The sequence below is a fragment of the Fringilla coelebs genome, assembly GCF_963513975.1.
Source record: "Fringilla coelebs genome assembly, chromosome: 4".
Lineage (NCBI taxonomy): Eukaryota > Metazoa > Chordata > Aves > Passeriformes > Fringillidae > Fringilla > Fringilla coelebs.
In genome coordinates this window covers 6,905,994-6,928,456 of record NC_140032.1, presented here as the reverse complement: position 1 = coordinate 6,928,456, position 22,463 = coordinate 6,905,994, and the positions used below count along the sequence as shown (strand labels likewise).

At 39.5% G+C, this 22,463-nt stretch overlaps 1 protein-coding gene across 10 annotated transcripts in view; it reads left to right on the top strand.

Annotated features, from left to right (window-relative positions):
- CTBP1 (C-terminal binding protein 1) overlaps window positions 1-21,830 on the top strand; it is a 236,538-nt gene extending 214,708 nt beyond the window's left edge. For 8 of the 10 annotated variants that reach the window (XM_084204390.1, XM_084204398.1, XM_084204396.1 and 5 more), the window contains 5 exons: window positions 4,385-4,599; window positions 8,442-8,572; window positions 10,670-10,797; window positions 14,075-14,192; window positions 20,368-21,830. In XM_084204390.1, coding sequence (XP_084060516.1) covers window positions 4,385-4,599; window positions 8,442-8,572; window positions 10,670-10,797; window positions 14,075-14,192; window positions 20,368-20,554 — 779 coding nt within the window. In that variant the 3' untranslated portion in view covers window positions 20,555-21,830. The remainder of the gene's footprint in view (window positions 1-4,384; window positions 4,600-8,441; window positions 8,573-10,669; window positions 10,798-14,074; window positions 14,193-20,367) is intronic. The other 2 variants (XM_084204392.1, XM_084204394.1) reach the window with 1 other exon arrangement.
- The last annotated feature ends 633 nt before the right edge of the window (window positions 21,831-22,463 follow it).

The window sequence follows — 22,463 nt, the reverse complement described above, 5'->3', positions numbered from 1 at the left end:
TTTAAAAAGCAAGTCTTTTGTGTGCATGTTACACTAAAAAGGCTAGTAAAATCTGATTTTTAAGGGCACACTTCTGTTGTATTTTTTGACTAGTCATTATCTCCAGCCTTTTGTTGTTCCTATGTATTTCCTACCACAGAATATTCAAAATTTTAAATAACACTAAATTGTAAGGTCACTTTTGAAAACTTAACACTCTTCCTTCTCAGGCATATGTGTGAATAGGCACAACACTTCGAGTCAGACCTGGTCTAACAGACTCCTATGAATCTATGTATTTATGAAGAGTAAAAATGTAGACTTAGAAGATCTTCCAGGATTTCTGTGTGAGTGCTTCAGGCACTTAAGCTCTGATGTGCACCCTTTTCTGCAAGAGGTTAGCTGTCTTGGCTTTCAGACTCAAACAGGCATTTACAGCCAAAGACTGTTGTCCTTAGGTTGTGTTTCTTCACTAGTGGCCTCTCCCCACATCTGGAGTTTTGCCTCAGTTTATTATTTAGGCATGTCAGTGTCAGAAGTGATGATCCACCCAGATGCTATAAAGTGAATATATTACACACAACATAAACAGTTCTCATCATCTGTTGCTCAGCCCTTTCCTCTCTTTCTGTGTCATGTCTCAGTTTCTGTCCTTTGTCCTCAACGTGTGTCTGAGATCATCTCCTCTCAACTATACAGCTGTGTTTCTCTATTCATGTCTTAAAACTTGTGGTCTCTTCAGCAGTGGGTTGCTTAAATTTATCACTGCTGCTGCAACAGCTCACTGCAGACCTTAACATCTGCTCCTGGGCTTTGCTCTTTGCCAAAGAGAAACACCCTAGCTCTTGCCTATCTCTGTGCTAGGGAATGACTGTGTCTCCAAAGTTTCAGCTACTCACTTCCTTATCCGCTGATCTAGCCAAGTTTCGTGACTCACTTGCCTTCTTTCCATCACCCACTCTCTTTCCCTCCTCTCATGCATATTCCTGCTTTGACACTTGGTCTGTCCTGCTTAATCCTATTACTCTGTGTTCCTCCTTTAAAGTTAACCCCATCTCTCATCCTCTGCTTGTATTGAGCTTGAAGATAAGCAGAGACTCAACAGCATAATGCCTCCTTCATGTGCTTGTTGGAGCCCATCAGTCATTGTTGTGTTGTTTGGTTAGCCCCTGAGCTCCTTAGGGCACAGCCCGTGCCTCTTTCTGTCTTTGTAAAATGTCTGATTCTTTGAGCCTTACATAAATAATAATATCACATCATTTAACAGCTGCCTTTGTCACTTTTAATCTTTATTACTGTCCAGTGTCCTGCATTTTAAGTGATGCATCACAAGTGTGGATACTAAGTCCTGCATTTAAAAAAGAAAAAAAAAGCTACCTTTTCACCTTGTATCTAGAAATATAGGGGTTTGTGGGTTTTTTTAAGGAGGAATATTTATGAGCAGCAGCATGTAAATACTTGGATGAATAGACATCTGGCCTTGGTTCTGCTCTATTGATAATTTTACAGCAGTGAAGTTGCACTCCCTTTGCCTTCCTTCTCAGTAAGAAATGCTGATGACTAATGACTAATGCATTTCCTCACCCAAGAAAGGTGAAATTCTTTTAAATAAATTTGTCTCCACATCACAGTGAATGTCATCACTCAGTTTGTCTTTCCTCACCTGCTCTATTCTCTCAACAGTCCCACTGCCCTACCTAGATGCTTGGCCAAGTTATTAACCTGTGTTATAAGTAAACAAGGCTTAAGAGTTGGGTGGTATTACTCTGCAATAAATGATCTCCTCTTAGCAGTCCTACTGGCTCTCTTAATGTGCTCAGCAGGAAATGTAACAGAACAGCACTCTCCACATTTCAGAGTTCTCCAAGAAGGAGGAAAAATTACCCATATTCTCCACTGCTGTTGCACTGGCAGGGAAGAGCTGCTAAGTGAAAGCACTTTTTCTTTCCATGGAAGTCTTCAGACAGGTCATCATCATCATTTCTGTGGTATCAAGGTCATTTTATAAAACTTGGCAATACTAGCATAGGATGAGTGTGCATATCCCAGGGGCTGAGCAGGGTCCTTGCTGTACTGTCACACTCAGATCAGGTCATTGGCAGGGTCATGGTCAGACACACCTAAAAACATGGGGGTTGAGGGGAGTTGGGAGACTTGTGGGGGAGTTGAATGGATGAGGCTATAACAGGAGACTTGGGTGTTTGAATCTCTCTTCTAAAATGATGAATGCTAGAATTTGGTTTCCTTGAAAATACACTTTTGTTGCTTTCTGCTTTTTCTGCAATTTTATGCAACATTCATTTTCTGCATTTTTCTCACACTACAGACTAATAAATTAATTTAGGGTTTTGAGCTTAAGATTTTTGCCCTGCCTGGAAGCAGCCATGAATATTCATAACAATTTGATATGCTCTTAACATGGAGTTGTCCCAAAGATGCTTTGTGTGCTGTATTGTCCTCAGTGTGTTGAGGTAGGTTTGGAATCACCCCTCATGCTCAGGGGAGTCTTACATAATAGAAGGTTGTCAGGAAAGGAAAAAAAGATCATAGTTTTGTGGTTGTTCTTTATGTCAGAGGGTAATTTAAAAAAAATTTGGCAAATTCCTTGTGTCCAGTTGTGGTACTTGTTTAATGACTGAGATTAAATACGAATTGTCAATTGTAGAAGAATTTTATCCCATAAAATATTTGTAATAGCGTAATCCTGGTTAGAAATAGAGATGTGATTCCCTAGTGTTTTTGAAGGAAACTTCTGTGCCCATTGAAGAAAGCTTTGGTTTATTAGCTTGGGTGGGAGTGAATGAAGTGTAGCTTTAACTGGAAAGGCTGTTGTAAGAGATTTTGCTGTTGTGAATCCCCTCAGGTATTAGTGTTGTAAAAAGTGTTAAAAAAAAGGAACAGATGAGAGAATGTTGCATGTGAAAATGAATGGAGCTGGAGTAACAGTTATATGCTTTGTTAAAAAAAAAATATTTACAGTTGTGTGACTGATTCCTTGAGCTGTGAACATGCCAAAATTTGGAAACAATACAGTGTTTGTGTTGAAAATTTTCTAATTCAAATTTATAAAAACAGCCTGGAAAGCAAACAAATAACATGCATGCAAGTGTTGAAATGAAAGATTTTGAGGAGTATTCTAACCTGGTGTCCCCAAAGAAAAGCCCCTGTCAGATTGATATACTGTTTAATATTCCAAGCACATCTGTCACTGAGCACTGCAGAATTGCTGTGTTCACATTTAGTGATCAGCAAAAACCTTTCTTTCTGTGGCTTCTGAAGTTTATTCAAAGAGAAACTGAAAAGCAGAGGGAAATCCCTTCAAGCACAATTGGAAAGAGATGGGATTTCCCTGGGTTGATTTGATGCTTTTTAAAACAAACTTAGATGTTACAAAGGAAAACTTTTTGACTTTTTTTGGTTTGTTTTTTTTTCAAATTAGGCATTGTTTCTGTGGTGTGTCAAGTGATGCTTTTGAAACATCTTTATCCAACATTTGTAGTACTCTAATGTGAATATCTGGTCTGTAAACTTTAAACTTGAAAAGCGTCTTGGTTCTCACTCTTCAAAATGCCTGTAACTCATTAGATGTACTCAGAGGTTTTTCCCTCGTTGTTTTACTGGTAGTGTGTCAAAGGGGAGTACACGCCTCCTGGTACATGTGGTGTGGAGTCATGCCCATACAGTGCTTCTGGGCACAGCTCTGAAATATGACAGTAAGGGAAGTGGAACAAAAAAGCAAAGTTCAGTGTCAATTTCAAGTGGGACTGCAGTCCTAGTAACTAGATGCCATATGATCAGCTGTGTTTATTTATCATTCAGGTAGCTGAATAAAATTTATTTTAAAGCCTTAGATGACAGGATTCTTGTAGGCATTTTAATTCTGGAAGGATGTTACTCAAAATGAAGGAAAATACCAGAAAGGAGATTCCATGTATTGAGAATGGTTGCGCTTCAGATTAAACAAATTATTTGTTGTTGCACCCATTTTTGAGGATTAATTTTATAGCTTTTTATTAAAGCCAGCTGGTTTGACATGGGTAAGGATAAGCCCTTGGCAGGATGTGTTCACAGGCAGTGGTGTTTTGCCATAAACAGGCCCAGCAGGCAAGCCTTGCATTACACAGATTATTGCAGATTACGTGACATCTTCTGGCATTTCACATATCTGGTGACAAAAGGTGCAAACCTCCTGCTTTGTTTGAAGGCAGTGTGAAACAGCCCAGATGTACCATTTCTGATCCCAGTGATGATTCTGAGTGGGATGGGAGACGCCTCCCTTTTCTGCCCTTGCAGTGGCTGCACAAAGCATTAGGGTTCGATACAAGAGTTCCCATTGGGCAGGAGGCTACCTTACACCCACCAGCTGCTTTACATCTGCTCTCATGGCGTGTTTCTCTTGTTCCAGGGCGTGTTGGGCAAGCAGTAGCTCTCCGTGCCAAAGCCTTTGGCTTCAGTGTGATTTTCTATGACCCATACCTCTCAGATGGCATGGAGCGTGCTCTGGGACTGCAGCGGGTGAGCACTTTGCAGGACCTGCTGTTCCACAGTGACTGTGTTACCCTGCACTGCAACTTGAATGAACACAATCATCATCTTATTAATGACTTCACCATAAAGCAGGTAATGATCTCTGGGGGTGCCCTCCACACCAGTGCTGCTTGCCAACTTTGTATAGCATTTATTTCTGTAAATAGGTAGATTGTCATTTGATAGAAATCTTTCTCTTCTGCTGCTCTAAGATCAAACAGGTCTATAATTGATTAGGAACTAGCTGGATGTTTATGTGTTGTTGCTTTTATTGTCTTTTTGGCTCAGTAACATTGCATTTTTGGAAATAATTCACTCTTCTTAATATTACTCAGATTTAATGAAGTGGCATTGATGTAAAGCACTTTTTCTCTGTCTTGTAGTAGCTTCTTCCTTTAATGTGTATTTTCAGGTGGCAATTCTGCCTTTCACTGTTGTCCCTCAGTTTGAGTTCCTTTGATGCAATTTAAGGATTATGACTAAATGGCTCCCCCCTGTGCTCAGTCCCGATGCTCGCAGAGCACTTCAAGGATGGAGCTCATTTACAGCATTGCATTCTTGGGAAAAATAATGTTTCTTGGAATTAGTACTAACTCCTCCATGAAGTTGTAGGTAATATGCAAAATAATGAAATCATTTCAAAATCTGGGTGTAGTAACTGCTCCATTGTTAAAAAATTTGATAATAGAAGCCAGACACTTCATGAAAAAGTCTGACTCCAGTTTTAGTGTGGGTAACAGCCAGAAGTAAAACACTGAGACATAAGAATGGAGGCAATGTAGAGGAAAGAAACCCTAAGATAGAATAGTTGATTTGGCTGTTCTTTATATATATATGTATATGTAATAGGTTTATATGTTGGTAACAATATGTAGCACTCTTCTACAGTAAATCATTGTTTGTCTTCTAAGAAAGAGTTTGTACCTGCTACTCTTGAACTTCAGAACTGAAGAACTTACTGAACATGTTCCACAGTCATGTAGGATGATGGCAGAAAACTGACAGTACAACACACTTCTTGATTTGAGAGTTTAGGGATTTTGCAAATCCATCACAACATAAAATCAGGATTTGGGATTTAAAACTCTGAAAAATTAAGAAGCTTAAAATGAAACCAAAGAGACCAGAGCTCTGTCACCCTGCCTTGAATATTGTCTTCTCTTGTATGGCTGGGTACATTCAGTAGTTATTACATGCTGAGATGTCTTTTCAAGCAGACATCTAGACCCAAAAAGCATCACACTGAATTCCATGGGACCACTGAGCATTGGTCACTTTATTGTACAGCAGTTGTGAAACTGTGGCCAGTTTATCACAGGAAGTTTTTGAGTGGAAGCAGAGAAGTGTGTTGAGCTTTGGAGAAGACACAGTGCATTAATCAGAGAAACAAGCAAAGGAAAACATGTTAAAACTGAGTCATGCCATCTGAAATTAAATGCCTGTAATAAACTCTGCACTGGAAAGTATCTTAAGTAAGCATTTATCTTCCTATTTGTTAACCTTCATGATCAAAGCAAGGATTAATTAAAGTGTTAGATGATAGTTCTTGCTTTGGGTAGGAGTTTGGGTGAAGCAGTCTGGATAGTAAAGTGGTTGTGAAACCCATGAAATTGTAACCCCTCTGTCTGCATAGTGTGTATAGAGCATATTCTGATTTAGGCTGACAGATGTTGGAATTGGCCTAGAATTTCTAGAGAGCATTGCATACCCTTTTTGTCCAATACTGCATGCTCATGTCATAACCAGCTGTTGAACAAAGTACAGAGAAGTGTGGTACATCTCATTTCACTGAAGTCTCACCCTGAGTTTTGTGCAGTCTGAAATGACATATACTTCAAGTGTCTTTGAAAATTTGGTGTCTGTCTTCTCTTAAGTAACTTTTCTACTGAATTAATCATTATTCTGTAAAACCATCCTGCTTGTCCTTGTAGTCGCAGAGTAGCTCAGAGAAGTGTTTCAATGAACTTGTGCTCTTGAGGCTGAGGTCATCTTTAGTTATAGAGATTTGAGAAAAAACTGCAGTTTAAAGACAATGCTTCTATAAAGCAGCTCTGCAGGTTCAGTGTAGGTGAATTTAACAGACGTCAGCAGTTCCAGCTGTGAAGCTCTTTCAAGCTTCCACCCATTGTTAAGGATCATCTCCAGCTGCATCCACCCTGACAGTTTATCATGAGTCACATAATTCATTCCCTCTAGAATGCATTTATGCAGACATGTTCTGTTTGATTTGAAAGTGTCTTAGTGCTAGTTGTAGAGTTTCGTAAATAGTCCTAAAATAAAAACTCAAGCAGGATTGATTGACAGATTGGACAGAAGATTTTAGCAGGGTTCACTTTAACTAAAATGTTCATGTCCTTCAGAGGGCCTGTAAATGCACCAAGCTGTACTTACAACTCAAATTTCCATTTTTACCCAGAAATGGGAAGGGTGTATGAGCTCCCACAAGCCTTTATGGTGTGTCTGCACAGCTGTGAGTGGCTCTTGGGTGAGCCCACCTGTGCTGGTTTTGGTACAGTTCCTACAACTGACCCAAGAACTGGAGATGCAGTGATTGTTCCCATAAGTAATCTCTTCTTGTTACAAGACCAGCTTAAGATCCTGCCCCAGTTTCTTTGCTGTTGGGACTCCCAAATTAATTATATAAAGCTGAGAGAAGCACCCTTTAGTTCTGCTCCTGTAAGTGGAGTTTGGTTTTGCTGTATGGCCCAGGAGTCTGCAAATGGAGAGAGGCAGGGCCACATTAAACCTTGAGAATTGGCCAGTAAAATATGGTGGGTTCTTTCTTCATAAAACACTGAAAGCATGTGCATATTAGTATTCTGTGTGACCTCATTAAAAAAAACCAACCAAAACTGACTTATTCAGACCTCCTTGTTGTTAATGAATTTGGCATTTTGAATCAGTATTTGAGTGTAAGGATCCATTTTCCTAAAGTTTAGTTTGATGTGTAGGTTTTGTGAAGTTGACTTGGTGTCAAAATGTTGGGGTTTGCTTATTTTTATGTTGAGAGATGGAATTGGTACAAAATGAGATTTTCATTATTCATCTTCTCCATGGTTCCTGCCCTTCATGTGCTTTCCTTCATGCAGAGATATTTGAGACATCTGTCAAAGATGAAATACCTGGGTGGCTGGAAGCAGGATGTTGTAATTTATGTTTATTTCAGTACCATTTCTCTTATTTAAACTGCCACTTTGTTTTCAAGTTGTGGATGTATTATGGTGTAAATTGTTGTAGTTCTCCCTCTACTGATTGTAGTGTCATCTGCAATGCTAATCTACACAATGCACAGCACAGCTTCTCTCCTGGGCACACAGCGTTCTCAACCAAATTCATTTTCATGCCTTTTAATTGAATAATAGAAGGATTCTTTAGACCTTTATTTGAAAAGTCTCACAGGGGAGGAGGAAGCTGAAGTAACAAAAATAAATAATGCATACATCTACTGTGTTTTGGCAACTAAAGGGAAAAGTGTTTGAAAATCCAAAAGCATTGATTTTTCTGAAAAATTCATGTAGGCTTTTATTTGTGTGAAAGTTGAAAGCCACAAAATATGAATTTGTTTAAGAATGTGCTGTAGATTCTGTCTCATGCAATTTCACAGTGAAATAAAAAGGCATAAAATGATCTGTCACTTTCATATGCACAGTTGTATCTTTTGATCATGTTACTGCACAATATCTGAAACAACGCTTCTATTAAAAGACACTTCTTACAAGAAACAAAAGGTTATTAAGTGCTGTGAAATAGCATTTTATGTTAGAAGCATCACATTTGGTGGTACTTTCCAATGGAAAGGGAAGACAACTGTTACAGTTTAAACCAGCTGAATAGCCTTTGTTGTAATGGATGCTTCTTTTGAGTAAAAAATAATGCCACAACGATTTTATTTCATTTATTTTTATTTCATCATTCTTGTTTTTAACTTTCCCTAGATGAGACAAGGGGCTTTCCTGGTCAACACAGCTCGAGGTGGGTTAGTAGACGAAAAAGCACTTGCACAGGCCCTGAAGGAAGGAAGGATACGAGGGGCAGCCTTAGATGTACATGAGTCAGAACCATTCAGGTGCTTTTCCTTTTCTTTTCTTTTTATTTTGTTCACTTTCTTATTTTTAAGTCTTAGTGCATGATACAATCAACAGCAACAAGTAAATTGAGTTTACTGTTCATTTGGTAGCTAAATATTCCTTAGCAAAGCAACATGAATCTGTGCGGCACTGGGCTAATGCAAATGTAGATGGAGTTTGTGTATGTGGTTAGAAGTGAAAAAAGTGACATCCAAGATGTAATTCCTTAAAAGGAAAAATAAAAACAGTGGGTTTATTTAGTAGAAACAGCAGGAACCTGAGTTCAAATCCTGGCCATGGCTTTGAGGAGAGTGCACCTTTGCCACTGGTGCAGCTCTGGAGGCAGCTGATGCCTGAACAGGGTCTTTCAAAGGCAAAGAATTGAGCTGTGCTGTGAGAGGTGCTTTATGACACCTTTCTGAAGGAAAAGATACCTGTCCAGATTGCCTCTGTAGGAAAGCCATAAGTGTGTGAGAGGTTACAAAAAAGGGTTCAGGAAGGCTGTCAGAGTGCAGGTTTTATTTTGTTTTACCCTTTATAAGGGGAGTAGTCACTCTAGCGTCAGTAGCAGGGCTGGTAGCACAAGCCTGAGTTTCTGAATTACTAAGTCCAGTGTTTCAGGCAGAAATGCACCACTCCCCTAAGTGGCATTGGCGTTGAGATATCAGCACTCCTCATCAAAATGAGCCTATTTCATATGTCCTTGAGGCTTGAGAACAGACTGCTGTAGCTTAGTCCTTGCATGTGACAAGCCTTTTTCAGGCTGGGCAGGGAAAATTGTTATTTTTAACTGGAACAATCCACATAAGTTTTTGAAGAAGAACAGATTCAGGGCAGGTTGCAAAGACTGGAGAGAGGACAGTATCTCATTCCAGCTTGAAGGGGAAATAGAACTTTGGAAAAAATAGAATAATATCCTTTTAGTCAGAATTTTTATATCTACTGAGGCATGATGCCATGTCACAAATACTTAATTTTATTTATGCATACCCTTGATTCATTTACTCCTCAAGGTAGTCATTGCAATGCAGTAGTGCTGTGCAAAGCCAGAGTGTAGCAGCTCAGGGGACTTGCAGCTCCATGCATTCTTCCCAATCCCTGTCTGGGATCTGCACAAGCAGCCCAGTGCACCTCTAGGAAGTCCCATTTCCTGCATGGAGATGCCATGTGCAGAGATTCAGCTGCAGGATTACAGCCACAGTTTCCTTTGGCTGCAGTGCTGCATGTCTATCTGATTGCAGCATGCACTCTTAATTCAAGAGTTTTGCCAGATATTTGGATGTTTATTGAACTTTGACAGATGAAATCTATCGTTTTATGAATTATGACCAACTCTGAAAGCACGCTTTTGTCTTAAAATATTTGCTCTCCTGTTGCAGTTGACTGCAAGATTATTAAAACTGGAAATGAGTAGGAGGAGCAAGTTTCCATTATTTTTAGTTTCTCTACTTTGTATCTGTGATAACACTTGTACACAGATTCATTGCTTTCCCTAAAAAACAATCTGTAAATTTCCTTCTTTCTGTGGAGTTTCTATAAACAAATGGGAAAGAAAAGATAGTTAAAAATAAAAGAAAAAACCCTGAATTATGCAAAAGGCATTGAGGCTGCTGAAGGACACACTTCTGATTTGAAAATAGCTGTAAGATTTTTTTTCTTTAAATGATTAGATATCATATGACAGAAAGAAAAGAGCTTTGTTAGTTAATGCAATAAAAGTAAAATTGTGATGAACTAGACAAATGGAATGGCATCCTAAATTAATTTGGGTTTTCCTTTATGCATTTCTGCCCCAGAACTGGAGTGGCAGTGACTGTAGTTACAGTAAGTGCATTGGACAGAAGCTAATGTTGCTGCTATACTTAAGTTCCACCCTTTGAGTCTATAAAAAGTGATTGTTGCTTATTTATACCCTAAATAGTACATTAAATTAACAGAATTATAAACAAACTCAGTAAGGAATAGAAATGCAATTCTTTTGTGTTGTAGAAATTAATCTTTGTATGTACAAATCCATCTGGATTCCCCACCTTGCTTTTCCCCTTGCCCCCCCAATATTTTTTTGTCATTTGATCTTGTTTTAAATTTTCCTCTAGCTTTAGTCAGGGCCCCTTGAAGGATGCACCAAACCTGATCTGTACCCCACATGCAGCCTGGTATAGTGAACAAGCCTCGATTGAGATGCGGGAGGAAGCAGCGCGAGAGATCCGGAGGGCGATCACAGGTACTGACTCACGTTGCTGTTATTGTTAGCTCCTTCACTGTGTAGCTCTTTTTAAGAAACCTATCTCTTCAGTCTTGAAAGATGCCTAAAAGGAGCAGCCTTGGGTTTTTCTAATATTTGGAACACAGAAATCAGCAAATGCTCACTAAGTCTATTCTCAGAATTGGAACAAATAATTTTGGAGGTTCTTTGCAATTACAAAGGGAAGGCAGGCATTGCAGAATCAGTACTTTTTTCATGTATAGGAAATGTATTTGTATGTGAAAAATCATCTGCTTTTTTCTTTGTTGCATATAACTATTACCCATTGATGGATTTGCCTGCAAGTCCTCCTGGTATTGCTGGTATCTTCTTAGCTTTTCCTAGAGGCTCCTTTATACTTGTCACAAGCAGTTCTCTATGTAAAGTTTTCAGTATTTTGTTGGGAGGTTATTCTATTTTAGATGTTCCCCTCTTTAAAGCCTTGCTAAAGAAGTCTGGCATTTTAAAGGGCACAGTGTCTTTGTTATATAACTGCCATGTAATTGCAAACTGCTCACATAAGAGAAAACAGCTACGTCTCAAACATGCACTGCTAATAAATAAAATGAGAGGACCGAGCCATTTGGCATGGGTTTGAATCCCTTGTAGCCTAAAATAAAGGAAGGATTTTCATACTGGAAAATGATTCATTAAGCACTAATGTTTTCCCTTTAGTTGGACTTTGCTGTGTCCCCCTTGGCGATACTGTCTGAATGCTCTGCAGACATGCAGGGCCATCTGTGTCACCTTGAGAGTAGTTCAGTGCCAAGGCATTGCTCTGTTACACAAAAAGCACTGGCAGTATCCTTCCCTCTGCCTTGTGCCTAGAGAGGCCAGGCAATTTAGTTTCATTTATAGCCTGTGCAGAAAGAAGATTCTCTTCTGGATGCTAATTAAAGACACCTCTTAAACTCTTGAGCTGAATTGTCCTTTACTGGACAATTTCACTCTGTTTTAGAGGTGACCTGAAGGGCCTGACCATCCTTTTCCTGGAATTGGTCCTTGTGGCTGTACTCCAGAACTCCAGTGCTACATTTGTTTGTTTGTCAGGGTGTTCAGTAACTGTTGCCTGCTCCCAGATAGCTCTGGGAGAGATTGCACAAACCAGCATCCAATACCTGTGTAGGGGAGGATTGATGTGCAAATCAGCATTAATAGGCTATTGTCTAAAAGCTAAGGAAGAGCCAGCTATCCAGAGCTAGTTTTGTGTTAAATTTGTGCAGTAGCCCAAGCATATGTGCCTAGGAAGGCAGACCTACAGTTCCTTCAAGTGTGATGGTGCTCTCAGCAATCTGGATCATTGATTTGTATCGAAGCTGTCAGCACTTCAGTGTTTGCATATGGTTCTTAGTAAGATCAAACTGAGACCAGCATTAAGGAGGTGAGAATGACATTGAATTGCAGTGAAACAAATGTAGGAAAGATACAGGAAATGTGGGATAAAGCTGGATATATGAAAACCATAGGGGAGCACAAAGAAGAGAGGGCGTAGAGAGGGAGAATAATTGGAAAAAGGTGTGAAGTGTAGGAATGAAGACTGTGACTACCATCTGACAATAAAAATGTTAAGTGTTTCTGCTGTTGGTTAAAAGTCAGTGATGTTGTGATGTGTAAAACAGAAATAATCAGCAGAGATTAAATACCTTGAAATACATTTTTAAACTCGAAAGCATTCCAAGTATGAAATAAGGAGACCACTGGAAGAGATGTAAGAGATAGGCAAGCATGGCAAATGAAAAGACCATTAGAAGTTTAAAAAAAAACTACTGAGAGGAGACTAGTAGAACATGCCCACAGAAGTTAGCAAAATGAAGAACAAGGCGGGCAAAGAGGAAGACAGGATTAGAAGAAGAAAGATACTGTTTAAATTTGTGGACAGTTCTGGCAGAAGTTTGGATGGTTGTATATTTCAGCTACATTTTGAAGATGATTTCTAGGTAGTTCACCTATAATGGGGCATGTACCTCACCTTGTTCAGTCCTGAGCTAAAACCCTTTCAGGTTGTGCACAGGAGACGTGACAGGTTCAGGGACATCAGTGAAGTCATGGAGTAACACCTATTTGATGGTATCCATTGCACAAAAAGCAGTTCTGTGAAAAGGCTTTTTTACAGCCCCATTGTGGCCAGGCTGATGGATAGAAAGAGCAGGCAGAGGTAGTGAAGTCCTTGATCAAATTTCCAGTAGGAAGCTGGCTGGAGACAGAAGGCTGAGTTCTTTAATGATGGAGCATGGTTAGTTTTTGAAAGGGTTTCTGGAGTACCATTGCCAGCAGTGGCAGTGGTGGACTCAAAATTACCTCTTTCTGCCCCTCTGTGCAAATGCACTGTAAGATTGAACTTCAGTGAAGACACGTTAAAAGAGATGTCAGAAGAAACACATGCTCCAATTGATCTCTCTCCATTTAAAATAGGTGGAAACTTTCCTATTGCTGTGAAGAAAATTCGTGTTGGATCTGTTTATGTCATTTGTTGCAGGACTGAAGATAGTTCTGCAGAAAACAGTCCCAGGCTTGTCCAGTGCTGAATTGAGGATTCAGGTTGACAGATTTTCCAGTCTTAAAAATTCAGTTGTTCTTCAGAGGTTAAGGAAGGGTTATGAAGAAAGGAAATTCTGGTGTATTTTCATTTTGTGTAGGAATGAAAGGCATGGTTGAGGATTAATGCATTGCAGTAAATAAAAGTGAAGAGCAATTTAGATAAAAGAAGGGAAAGTTCAGGAGGACGGAGAATAAGTGTTGGTCATATTCAGGTTTATGGCACAATTCCATTCAGAATTCTGTATTTTCATTAATCGTTTTTAGTTGCTGTTACAGCAACTAAAAGGAAGGAAAAGAAGGAAAGTGGTGTTGAGGACAGAAAGCAGGGGACTAGATTACTGGATTTGATGGGTAGCTATGCTCTATATCCAAATTACAGCAGGGGACTAGATTACTGGATTTGATTGATGGTTGTGCTGTATATCCAAATTACAGCTTCTTGGAAAGATAACTCCTACTGATTTTGGTTCTGCTGAGAGCCTGTATACAGTAGATAAAGGGAGACAGGAAAATCAAAATTAAGCAGAGCATTTCAGCCATTATTACCCAAGTCCCAGGCAAAAGGCTACAGCAAGGATCAGAAACAAGGTCTTAGTGTCATTTTATGTATTGATTTAAATACACAAATATTTGTAAGTATTTTTTAACATAAACGTACTAAGAGTATAAGACACACAATTTAATACATTTTTATTTCCTCTTTCTTGCTTCATCTTAGGTCGAATTCCAGACAGTCTGAAAAACTGTGTTAACAAAGATCACTTGACTGCAGCTACACATTGGGCCAGTATGGACCCTGGAGTTGTTCATCCAGAGCTTAATGGTGCTGCATACAGGTAAGTGTGCTGAAGAGGTAGAAGAAATACTTCCATAATTCGGTGTACATATTCAAGAAGAGATAAAAGATCTTCCAATTAATGATTGAAGTGCTTTTGCATTACACACCAGCTATATTTGTTTTGTAATTACTGTGTTCAGGAGAATAATCTTGTTTTGTTAGTTGATATCAGTCATGCTGTGTCTGACTATAAATCCTCTTACAGTCTTTTTTTGTTAGGTTAGTATGTGAGCAATATGCATTTGTTTGTATGTTCAAGTAAAACAATTCTGGTCTTCTCCAGTGTTGCAGTGGAAGTGTTATATTCCTTTGCTGAAGGTAATGATGCAGTTGTAGGTTACAGAAAGACTTTCAGTAATAAACTTACATTGTTTTGTGGCCTCCAGACACAAGAGAGAACAAGAAACTCAGTATTGAAAACAGTGCAACAGCCTGTGGTGATTATGAAAATATGTTTAAAATAGCTTTTTTCTAAATTATATGTTTAATTTTTAAGCAGAAGCATTTGAGAGACTTGATCTATGTATTCTCAGTCAACTGTGAAAGCAGGTCTTAATAATTAATAGAAGGTAGCATTTTTTTACATCTAATATGCAATTCCTTAGTTACTTTGTTTGCTCCAGAGTCATTCTCTGTCCCTTTACCCCTAGCAGCTATTTTCTAGCAGCACATTCTTCCTAGTAGCCAGTTTCAGACAATTTTTATTTATGAAAAACACCTGCAGTTTTTGTATTTTCCAGTATGATATTTACACATAAGTAGGATGAAAGTGACAGAAAGCTCCAAATGCCAGCTTCCCTCAGTGCCTTGAGGAAAGGGGCAGTGCAGTCCTCTCACTATTTTGCTATACCTCATTATCCTAATCCTCATCCTTCCTCATGCATCTGCTTTACCTTTGTTGTTGTTTAGGAGGACTCCCCATACTTTTAGTAGAGGGGGGATTCCTAATTTTGTGTTACTCCATATGGGAACCCAGCTGTGCCCTGCTGAGAAGTGAAGCAAAATTATCCTGTCCCAGTGACTTGGAATAATCTCATCAGAAAGGGATGGAGGGGTGTCAGGGCTGAGTGTCACCACCCTCTGCCACATCAGCAGCCATAAGTGCACCGAGGGAAAAGAATGACTTGGATTTGGTGATGACATCACTTGATGTTTATTTCTGGCAGGATGCCCATAGCCCTAAATATCTAAGAAGGGTGTTTTTATTTGCTTAAATGAGAAGCTCAAGCACACATGTTCTCCTCCACACAGCATCTGGTTTCATGGACTTCAGTTTGGAGTAGTGAGGGTATGGCTGAATGTAATTGGGGCTTAAAGGCAGGTGTTGCTGGACAGGAGGTAATAACTCCAACCCTGTCATGGCAGTTAAGAACAGGGGTCCATGCCCAAATAAAATGCAGCTTTTTGTTCTCATTTTGGGGGTCACAAGTCCAGCAGAAGCAGGCTTTGCAGCCAGAAATTAATTTTAACTTTGGAATGTTTGGGGGAGTTAATGATTTACAAGGTAAAGACCATATGTATTCAATTTAAGCAGGAAAAACACTGAACTGAGTGGCTTTTTAAGATGTGGTTTCAGCCCATTTTTTAGATGTAGAAAATTTATTGTAAAATTCTGATTTAATTATTTTCAAATGCAAAATAAAACTAATTTTAGGAATTTTGAGGCAGGAGTTAATAGTTATACAATAAATGTTAAAAGCTTTTTGGAGGGGCAATAGAATAGTGTTTGAATGTGGGTAAAGGCAGTTACTACTGTGTGAAGTGTAAAATATGCATCACTTGAAGCTCAGGTTTTATGAAGGAATTGGTTCCAATAGCAGTGTTTGCTGATGCTTAATTCCTACCTGGATTAAGTACAGCATTTGAACTGATTGTTCTAACCAAGTTTTTCCATCTTATCTTTGCAATCCAAGATGATGTTGAGCTAAGTGAGTTCTGGAATCTTTCACAGACAGTACAGTGTTTCAGATGTGCTAATAACTGTATCATACTCATGTAATTGCATTAGAAGATAAGACCTGGGATAATAATGGATATGTTAAAAAATGCAGATATCTCTTTTGGTGAATTAAAACTAACGAGGCTGTTTTATTTTGGATATATAATTCATTTGTATTTTGATGTAGGACAGAAATCTCAAATTACCAGATAGTGTCACAAGCTAAGAACATTGAGCATTAGTCAGCAGATTTTAATCTAGATCATCTGAATATCATCATATTCTCGGGAAAACAAAACCACTTACTGTGTGAAATGCAAGACACCCTATCAATACTAAAGGTCACGCAAACAGGACCTATCCCACGAGTAAAGATCAACAATACTCCTGAGGAGGAATTATTTGTAGTGGTCTTGGTGAAGCAGCATAACATACCCTGATCTTGTGTTACCACTGTGTGTTTGTTACTGAGCTGCCTGTGAAATAACTCCCTGTCACTTCTTGTGTCACAGGGCAGGCAGGTCATAGGCACAGAGAAATTCAACAGCCAGGAACACTGGTTGTACCATTTATAGACATTTCCACACATCTTCCTGCCTCCTAACAGATAGAGGATAAGGCTGGATATGGCTCTGAGCAACCTGCTCCAGTGGAAGGTGTCCCTGCCCATGGCAGGGAGTTGGAACAAGATGATCTCTAAGGTCCCTTTCATCCCAAACCATTCCATGGTTCTGTGAATACCTGAGTACTGAAGAGGTTCTTGGATGAGCATGGCTGGATGTTGGTAATTCAGGAGTTATGTCATGTTGAGGTGCTTCACTGGTGATTTTCAGATTCAGTGCATGATAACAGAGTACACTTAAAAAATTGAACCTATTCTAGGACAGACTCAGTTTCTTTAACAGAGCTGGATGTAAGTGAGTTCAAGGTGCTTCTCCATTTAAAAGATAGATGAGAGTAAAGTAGAAATTAGAGTTGCCCATCTGTTGTAATTAAGTGGGCTAGTGTATTTTTCCTCCTAAATTAAGACTACATAGGGGAAGAGGATGGAAGAGTATGAATTAATTAAGAGGTATAACTGCTCACTTCTGCTTTCACAAAAATTTAGTTCAGTGGACATACTACTTGGGAATCATTTCAGCTTCCTGCTGCCAGAGGAGGAACATGGAGGCAAACTTCATGAAGTGCTGGAGAGGATGTATTTGCTGGTTAAGAATAGAAAAAATGGAAAGACTGGAAAAGCAATAAATAGCAGCAAAAGGGAAAGTTACATAGAATACATATGCTCATGGGTAGAGGCTGGAGTTTATGTGCCCTTTCAGAGACAGGATTTGAGCAACACTGATGATTCAAAAGGGACAAAAATTTCATAAAGAGGATTGCAAAGCAGGGGTGGGAGTTGTCGAGTACAGTGCAGTTTCTGTGGAACACTATGGTGTCTGTATATTGGCTGCTGCCACTGTGTGGCTTTAAGACAAGAAAAACTATTGTAGGGCCTCTGGATGTTACAAAAAGTCTGTAGGAAACCTGTTCCTGAGGTCAGGTGCTGGCAGGTAGAATCCTGTGATTCTGACTCGGTGTCCATGGGAATGTCTTGTATACAGAAGGGATGTTTGGAGTCAGAGTAGAATTACAGATGTGCAGTTTGAACTGTTTAATGTGCTCATAAGGTAACTCTCAGTGCTCCTGATCCAGCACTGTCCATTTTCACAAGGGGAGGCTCTGGCTTTTCTTCCTGAGGAAAACACAGTTGACTTGACTTTTTTCCACCTTTGGTGTGTTGATACTGAAGGAATCTGTTGTTAGACAGTAGAGATTGTGTCTTGAGAACAGCTGCAGCGTTGGACTTTTAAATGGAAATTTGTGTTGTGTTGTGTGTCTTGCAAAGCACCTAGAATAACAGAAAAGCTGTTTCAAAATTAAATTTAGGTAAAACAATACTGTCTGACAGTTTTCATAGGCATTGAAGCAAATTTGATTAATAAGATTCAAATGGAGTTACTGAAACAAGTAACTAATTCCATTAGCAACTGCAAATTAATTCCAAGGAACCTCTGTGGAGAGGGAATTAGCATAGGAAGCCCTGTAAATATGTGTACAATTGGGAACAAAGTTATCTTGCCTACAGGTGGTGTGATCAGTCACAGCCTCGTTACCCATCCCAGACTGCAGCCAGTGTTGTGGTGTGTAGGAGTCTTTGCCAGCATGAGCAGACCAGTGTGTGGTGTCCCTGTTGTCCCTGTGCCATGTCAGTCCTGCTGAGCCTCTCTGGCTCTGTTTTTCCAAAAGTGGTTCCCATGATGTTTCTGTGGTGGAAGCAAAAAAATAACTCAGAGTGCTTGTATCCAGCTTTTTTCTCCTGAGTCTTGCCTAAGTTCTGCACTAATTTTCTGCCAGTTTGAGGGAACTTAGGATGAGCAGCACAAACACATATTACCATGGAAAAGATGGGGTGAAATTCCCAGATGCATTGAGCTGTGATGAGAAGATAACAGCAGAATAATGTACTTGAAAAAACCTTGACAAGTGCCTTTTGTCCATATAGTTCTGGGTAAATACTTGGGTAGCAAAAGCTGCAGTGAGTGGTGGTTTTTTATGTTCAGGCTTTCAAATGGATAGTGCTCTCCCCAGGATGCTTGGGTGGGCAGAGTACAGCAGGAGAGAATGAGAGAAATGAGGGATGAGTGTGCAACTTTATGATGAGGAGAGGAGGCAAAGGGTCAGTGCTATGTGGCCAGTGTGACATAACTTTCAAATAGGTATTGGAGTATTTGACTAAAAAAACCCACATATTTTTATTAAATCCATGTGTAGCTGTTTTATACAGCACTGTGAAGTACTAGTGTTCATCAATTACATCTGAAGCTTGTGATTGGAACAGTAGATTTGCAAGATTTTTTAGCCTGATAACATCAGAACCATCATAAAATCGAGCTGGATCAGAGGATGATTCTTTTGTTGAATTTACAAAATATTTAGGCCTCGGTGTTTGTCCAGATAGAGAAAGAAATCTTTAAAACCATCCATAAATTTTGTGTTTGCATTTCTCTTTCTTGCAGTCTGCCTAAAGCACTTGTCCTTGTGTAACTGGCACTGGTTCTCCTTCAGACAAGTGCAGTGGCAAGTTTGCTGCTGAAAAAGTTACTCAGGTGTAATAGTTTGTCATCTTACTATTCTGTGGGTGTCATGGCTTTTGGGGGGAGCTGTCAGGAAGCTAAGACTGCAAAAATAGTGTAAACAAATTTTTTTCAAAGCACAACAATGAAAATTTAAAATTGCTTCACGGGAATGAAAGAGGAAAAAAAGGAAGAGTTGTAGAGAACATAATGCACAGACCCAGCTGGAATTACTTCTTGTTGAGGTTATGCTTTGAGAGCAGCAGAACTTGAAGGTAGTTTCCTTTGCTTTGCTGTTACTCCTGCTCTTAAATCTGAAGAAACAATCTGGAAAACTTTCATGTTGCATTTGGTTAAAATGCAGCTTCCCATGCTTTATGTAGCAGCATCTGCATGTGGCATCTCACCTGGAGCTGAACCCCCTGTGTCTCTCACTGGTCTGAAAGCAAAAGAAGCTTCTCTGTAGCTCCAGAAGGAGGCAGGGTGGGTGTGGAAACCCAGGGCACTGCGAATATTTCTCTGCCTGCTTTGGGTGCCCTGACCCCCAGGGGAGCACTGACTCTGACCCTCATTCATGGAGAAAGTTTCCTGGACTTCAAGATAGACTGGAATCCACAAAAGTGTGAAATTGGTTATAGAGAGTAGTGTAGGTGAGAAATTGAGGTTTGGGGATTTTTGGTGTGGTGTGGATGGCAGCAAGATGGAGGGCACAGGGTGTCATCCTGGGTTTCTTCTTCAGGCTTCTTCCTTCTTCTTGGGTTTGGGTGGCATTTTGTAATTGGGCAGAAAAGTCCCCATTGCAGCTTTTTGGGATTAGTTAATGGGTTAAAATGGAAAATAATCCAGGTGTCAGTTCTTAATTGGATAGTTTAGTCTTAAAAGCCCTTCTACCAAGAGATTGTTGGCCATTTTGTGCCTTCTAATGAAAGGCTGCAGAACTCACAGCAGTGAGACTGTTTTACTGATAAGAAATAATAAACACCTGAGTCTGAACACGAACTACTGCCTCAAGTGCCTTCAGTCCAGACTCAGAGGAACCAGCAACTGGTACTGCCACAGGTGGGCTCTGTGCTCAGCCAGCTCTGGTTTTAATGTCTGCTCTGCTTTTCTCCTCCCAGCAGGTATCCCCCGGGCGTGGTCAGCGTGGCTTCCACTGGCATACCTGCAGCAGTAGAAGGAATAGTCCCCAACCCCATGTCTCTATCACACGGCCTCCCTGCTGTAGCCCACCCGCCCCATGCTCCTTCCCCTGGCCAAACTGTCAAACCAGAAGCTGATAGAGACCACCCGAGCGACCAATTGTAGCCAACAACAGCATTCCCAACATCGGAGACTTCAGCCACAGCGTGGAAAACAACACAACTCAAAACAAAACCCTGGATTTTGATTAAAGGCAAAACCATGAACTTACAGGAGGAGACGATTATTGGTTTAGAAACTGGTCCAATATACAGTATAAAAGGAAAAGGTGGGAGACAAAAAGAAGATTTGGAAGCATTTTTTTCCTCCGTATAAATTGTAGTTTGTCCCTGTCCAGTGGACTGATTCACTGTTTCTGTGTCCTATGGGTTCTTTGTTAAGCAAGAGAAGTTAGTAGTTAATTATATCATGAATGTACTTGTCTGTGTACAGTTTCTAGAACATTAAAAAGGGTTTGTTTGCTTAGCTGTCAACAAGGAAAAACATAAGGGAGGCATTCAGCAAACCAGTTTTGAGATTAAAAATCCTTTCTTTTATATTTTCAAACATGCCCAAAAATGAGGCAGTTGGCAAACTTCTCAGGACAATGAATTTTTCCCATTTTTCTTTCTACGCCACACAGTGCATTGTTTTTTCTACCTGCTTGTCTTATTTTTTAGAATAATTTAGTAAACAAAAGAAAAACAGTTTCTCCTAATTTTGGCATGAATTCCCTTATTTCAAAATGAAGACAACCTTGCGAAGAGATTTTGAGGAAAACAAAAAGGTTTTGTATAAACGAGCATTGTGCTTTTTGTCACCAGTTAAAGTATATATTATTGGTGGTATCTGGAAAAGGCACTAGACTACTGAAAAGTAGCAGCATTTCATTGCCTACATTGATTCCTTCCTGGTAATGTGGTAGGCTAGCAATATTTTTGGTTAAAATCATGTTTGTGACTGTAACCATTTGTATGAATTATTTTAAAGAAATAAAAATCCCAGACAAATATCATATGTGTAAAAATTTTTATTTCTAGTAACTGTTTATTCAACTTTTATTAGGTTTCTTAGCTGTAATTTTTAAACAGATGCTGTCAAGTATTTCATTTCTAGCTTTACTTTGCTCTCTGTTGTTTGTAATACTGTCTTGGAAGCTTGAAAAATAAAGAAAAAAAATAATTCTTTCCATACCATTTTTCCCTTTACATTTCGTAAATGTTGATCTTTTTTCCTGTGTTTCTAATGGAGTTTGAAATTAAGATGGATTTTGATTTGTACACCGGCATCATCAGCTACAATGTGGTAACAGCATTTATGCCACCACTGTGGGCAGAGCAGAGGAGGTACAACAGCAACACAACAACAGCAGTAATAATAATAATAAATGTCTTTTGCCGAAGTCCAACACGAGAAGTGTCCATTGTTTTATTTGTTTCTGTGATGATGGAAGGCTGCAGCAGGATGTAATTGTATTTGCTTTATTGAAGGAGTTTGTTTCTTTGAGCACAGGCAGAAGTGTGTTCCAGGCAGGTTAGATTCCAGCTGGATGCTGTTCAAACCTTTGCTGTGCTCCTGGGTAAGGCATCCTTCATCTCTAAACATTTTTTTAAAAATCAAAAGTTTGGCTGCTTCAGGAGGGAAAGCCATGGTAGGCAAAACTGAACCTGGGCATGAACCATGGTGGACTTTTGTCTCTTTTGTCACTGTACAGAGCATCCACCTAAACTTGGTGAGCTGGTTTTATGGGATCTGTGAAAAGTTTTGGCCCTCATTCCTGCAGGTCTGCAGAGCAGCCTCCACCTCAGTTCAGGAAAGGCCTGTAAATGACAGAACTCTGAAATTTGTGGGTCTCTATGCAGGGAGCACAATGTACAGTGAAATTTTATCTGTGGAAGAGAGGAACTTTTTTGCCTTGAACATATAGAGCTAAAAATGTCATCTATTATAATTTATTTGATGGTAAAACTCTTTCTGTTCCCTCTGTGAAACAAAACAGAAAACAGCCCTAAAGCTGCAAGTTATCCCAGCAAAG